At 35.9% G+C, this 5,000-nt stretch overlaps 1 protein-coding gene across 1 annotated transcript in view; it reads right to left on the bottom strand.

Moving 5' to 3' along the window:
- LOC125040323 (glycine-rich protein 2-like) overlaps window positions 1-1,637 on the bottom strand; it is a 2,494-nt gene extending 857 nt beyond the window's left edge. The window contains exons 1-2 of the mRNA XM_047634876.1: window positions 1,401-1,637; window positions 830-930 (exon numbers count right to left, since the gene is read on the bottom strand). Coding sequence (XP_047490832.1) covers window positions 830-930; window positions 1,401-1,637 — 338 coding nt within the window. The remainder of the gene's footprint in view (window positions 1-829; window positions 931-1,400) is intronic.
- Between the last annotated feature and the right edge of the window lie 3,363 nt (window positions 1,638-5,000).

Genomic DNA, 5,000 nt, shown 5'->3' with positions numbered 1-5,000 from the left:
AATATGAATTTACAGTTTTTCTTTTGTAATTCCTCAATGTTTTAACTATATGATAAGTGAACTATGATACACGTGAACCATGATACACATGATATATATATATATATATATATATATATATATATATATATATATATACTGTATTATAATTATTATTATTTTAACTATATAACTCCATGGTAATATCTTATGTTATGTACAACATGAGTCAATTTTAAATAATTCAGTTTCAGTTTTAAACATTTCTTACTTACATACCAGTTTGCTCCAATAAGTTTTATGATGCTAAGGTTATTGGAAAAATAATTAAACTCGTGGTTTTAGGTCTCAGTGTGTGTGTGTTGTTTATTTAGTTATATATATTAATATATATAATTATGTAGACACATACATATGTATGTATATATAAATTTGTATACATATATAAACATGCGAGTGTGTATATAATTACATATATATATATATATATATATATATATATATATATATACTTATGTATATGTATACTATATATGTATATTTATAGTATATAAATAGTATATATATATATATATATATATATAGATAGATAGATAGATATAGATATGTAAATATATACATATATGTATAAAGGTATATAATATTAATTTTGACGATGCTGTCATTACATTGTGTTAATTTGAGCAGATACACAATTCTCTATTTCTCTCCCTTACTCTCTATCAGTCTTTATCTTTCTGTTTCTCTCTCTTACTTTGTCTGACTGTTTGTTAATCTCTCCATCTCTCCCTATGTCTCGTTTCACCTCTCTATAAGAAGCATAATACGAAAAGTTTTTTTTAGCGCACACCGAGCAATCTGCATTCTTCTTGCAAGGCACACAAACGTGTTTCCATAAACACCGATTTCCCCGTTCCGCCCAGTGGCGTAAGGGAAGCCTGGAACTGAATCCTTAATGATCATAAGATTCTCATTGATTACTAACTCGCAATTGGCATCTCTAAATCACTAAACTAATCAGTTTATTTTCATGTTTAAAGCCTTTATTTTGAATCTTATTTATTTATTTGTTTGTGTGTGTTTGTGGTCTTTTGGTTAAATTCGATTTTGATGATCAACATAGAAAATACTTAGACCTTATTCTCTAACGGTTCCTGTTCAACTGATCAACATTGGGATTCATTATAGACTACAATGTAATGGCGAGAGATATATTTATTTACTGCAAATAAGAGATTTTTTTACCCTCCGTATCCACCTGAACCGCTGCGACCTCCGCTGCTGCCTCCGTGTCCTCCAAAGCCACCTTCACTTCCCCCACCAAATCTGCCTCCACTTCCTCCGCTTCCACCTCCGTAGCCGCCACCACCACCGCCTCCTCCCGAGAGAGTTCCACTGCCAACAAAAATTCCAGAAACTACACTGCCACCGCCTCCGCCTCCACTGCCTCCGCCATATCCACCACCGCCGCCACCGCCGCTACCTCCGCCAAATCCACCACCTCCGAATCCGGCGCCTCCACGGCTTCCACCTCCACTACCTCCAAATCCACCGCCTTCGAATCCACCACCTCCGCTGCTACCGCCATATCCACCGGCGCCTCCACTACCTCTTCCACCACCGCCACCATATCTACCTCCACCTCCTCCACTGGCCATGGCTATCCACTACTGACATGTACATCATGGCCATCATGAAGATACATATGTATATTTCTTGTATTTCCTGCTGTGGAAATGTGTGATTTTCTACTGTATTTTGATATCACTGTATTTTCAGAACAACGAATGTTGCGTTTCTTTTTCGGGTCTAATATGGATGTGTATATATACATATATATACAGCAACTTTCCAAATCTAAGGAAATGTTTTACCTATATGATAACTGAACCATGATGCAACACGATTCAATATGTAAACCAATTAGTTTTGTTTTTAAACATTTTTTTTATTTGCGTACCAATTTTCTCAAATATGTTTTATGATGTGCAGGTTAGTAGAAAAACAATTAAAATCCTGGTTTTAGGTTTGAGTGTTCGGAGTGTCAGTGAGTGAGTGTGTTGTGTTTGCTGGATGGAATATTATAAGTAGTACTCAGAATTTTACTAAATTAATTTTAAAATTTGTTAGAAAGAACAAAGAGCACAAGAAAAAAATCCATACCCAGGTGTTGGTGTGCTATGTCATCTGTCATTAGCACTAGAAGATAAGAAATTTTTTTTTTGTTTTTTTGTTTTTAAGACATGAAAAACAAGATAAGCAAACTATGTGTGTGGGAGAATTATTTATATACATGAATATTCAGTACTGATATAGTTATTGACACGAGCTACGAAAATTGTGTTTTTCACCTCCCTTTGGATTCTGAACAGTATATATAATGAAAAGGATCATGCTTGTTTATCGTTTTGGATGGAATATTATCTGTAGTATTTAGAATCTTACTAAATGAGTTAAAACATTTGTTAGACCAAAGAGCACAAGAAAAAATCCATATTCAGGTGTTGATGTGCTTTGTCATCTGTTATTAGTACTAGAAGATTAGAGATTGTAATTTAAATCAAGTTGAACAAAGTGACATCACTGGTAGACGTCTTCTGCCGTAAGTTCGTGAGTAGCTCTCAGATAAAGACAACATTTCCATGCATAATGGAACTCCCTGCCTCAAAGTTAAGTGTTAAAACCCATTTGTGTTTTAGAGTGCTTCAGTGGTCTGGAAACAGTCTAGATTGAAATTCTGTTGATTTTTTTTATCTTTTGTGTGTGTGTGTGTGTGTGATAAGACATAGAAAACGAGATAAGCAAACTAGATTGTACTAATGAAGTTGAGCTAACTAAATATTTGATAATGGTATGGCATAAAACCCCTGAAATCAGGAAAAATGCCCGACGCTACATTCGAGACATGCCGATATTAGTTCCTGCAGTAATTAAGGCTAAGGGTTTCTATTCTGGTCACTAATACCATGTATCTAATAATACATGATATTAAATAGAAATAGTTAACATAACATGCCATCATTTTGAGATACAGATTGTACCAAAAATGGTTGAAACCACCGGCGGTCTCAATGATTAAGTCAGTGCTGTTTGTGTGTGTGTATACACATGTGTGTGTGTATATATATATATATATATATATATATATATATATATATATATATATATCTGTGTGTGTGTGTGTGTGTGTGTGTGTGTGTATTTATACATATATCTACATATATATACATACATAAATACATACATATATATACATGCTTGTTTATATATATGTATATATATATATATATATATATATATATATATATATATATATTAACATGCTTGTATATATATATGTATATGTATATATAAATACATATACGTATACAGGCATACATAATAGTAATTTTTCAAAGTCGTTTCTGCCATTACAAACATTCAGTTAATATGAAAAGATACAGAATTTCGTCTCTCTTTCTCTCTCTCTTACTCTCTGCCTATCTCTCTTTCCCTCTCTCTATCTCTATTTCTCTCTCTCTCTCTCTCTCTCTCTCTCTCTCTCTCTCTCTCTCTCTATATATATATATATATATATATATATATATATATCCATCTCTATGTCCATCTCTCTGTTTTTACTTTCTCTTGCATCCCACTGATTCCTAATTCGTATTTCTCATTTAATTATTCTCAGCTGATCAGTTCTTACGAGCTTTTTTTTTTTTTTTTTTCTGTTTTGCTTGTGTGTGTCTGTGGGGGGGGGGGGGGAAGGGATGAAGATCAACATAGTGAATACATACATTGGGATTCATTAGGAACTACAATGTGATGGTGATAGATATATTTATTCATCGAAATAAGATACATTTTTTTTTACCCTCCGTATCCGCCTGAACCGCTGCCACCTCCGCTTCCACCTCCGTGTCCTCCAAATCCGCCTCCACTTCCACCTCCAAAACTGCCTCCATTTCCACCTCCAAAACTGCCTCCACTTCCACCTCCAAAACTGCCTCCGCTTCCACCTCCGTAGCCGCCGCCACCACTGCCTCCTCCCGAGAGAGTTCCACTGCCAACAAGAATTCCAGAAACTACACTGCCACCGCCTCCGCCTCCACTTCCTCCGCCATATCCACCACCACCGCCGCCGCTACCTCCGCCAAATCCACCACCTCCGAATCCGCCGCTTCCGTGGCCTCCACCTCCACTACCTCCAAATCCTCCGCCTCCACTACCTCCTCCAAATCCTCCACCTCCACCACCTCCTCCACCACCGCCACCATATCTACCTCCACCTCCTCCACCGCCATGGCCATCCGCTGCTGCCATGTACATCATGGCCATCATCGCCGCCAACATCACCTGAAACAAACAGCCGATATTTGACAATATATATTGGTAATGCTGATTAGTTCACTTCTATCAATAGTCTATCCCTTCGTAATCTATTTGATATTTATTGATTCATCTATTTGTTTAATTAAATATTTTAGAGGAGGAGTAGACTTGATTTTCCAAACACTAACATAACTAACAATTTCCTGCTAACAGTGTGAAATCTGATCGATAACAAAATCCCACAGTCTTACCAGCGGTCGCTTCACTACCATCTCTTCTGTCAGTTTATCTTTTCATGTTACACGAGAAACAATTCTAAGTGTGGCATATGCGACGTCGACCAGATATTTATACTACTTTGATTCATCCTTCGTTGAGTTGCCAGCTTTTATCGGTGTCTTATTGTAACGGAAAAACATTGCCTATTCAGCGTGAGTTGATGTTCCCAGTGCAATAACCTTATCGTAGTCATTGTGTGTTTTAGACAGCGTTCGTTATACGAATGAATGGATACGTGGAAGATATTGACCTTGTTTTGTTTAGGTATGTGTGTGCGGTATATAAGCATACGCACATAGATTGGTAGATATATAGAGATAGATACAGACTTAATACTTTTTATACTGTAATCATAAAGTTAGGAAGATAGATATGTATATTTCTTGAATGTGTAATTCTTGTATTTTATGCTGTAGAAATGTGTG

The sequence above is a fragment of the Penaeus chinensis genome, chromosome 29 (assembly GCF_019202785.1).
Source record: "Penaeus chinensis breed Huanghai No. 1 chromosome 29, ASM1920278v2, whole genome shotgun sequence".
NCBI classification, from domain to species: Eukaryota; Metazoa; Arthropoda; class Malacostraca; order Decapoda; family Penaeidae; genus Penaeus; species Penaeus chinensis.
The sequence above is the reverse complement of the archived record's forward strand: the minus strand, read 5'-3'. Positions and strand labels throughout refer to the sequence as shown.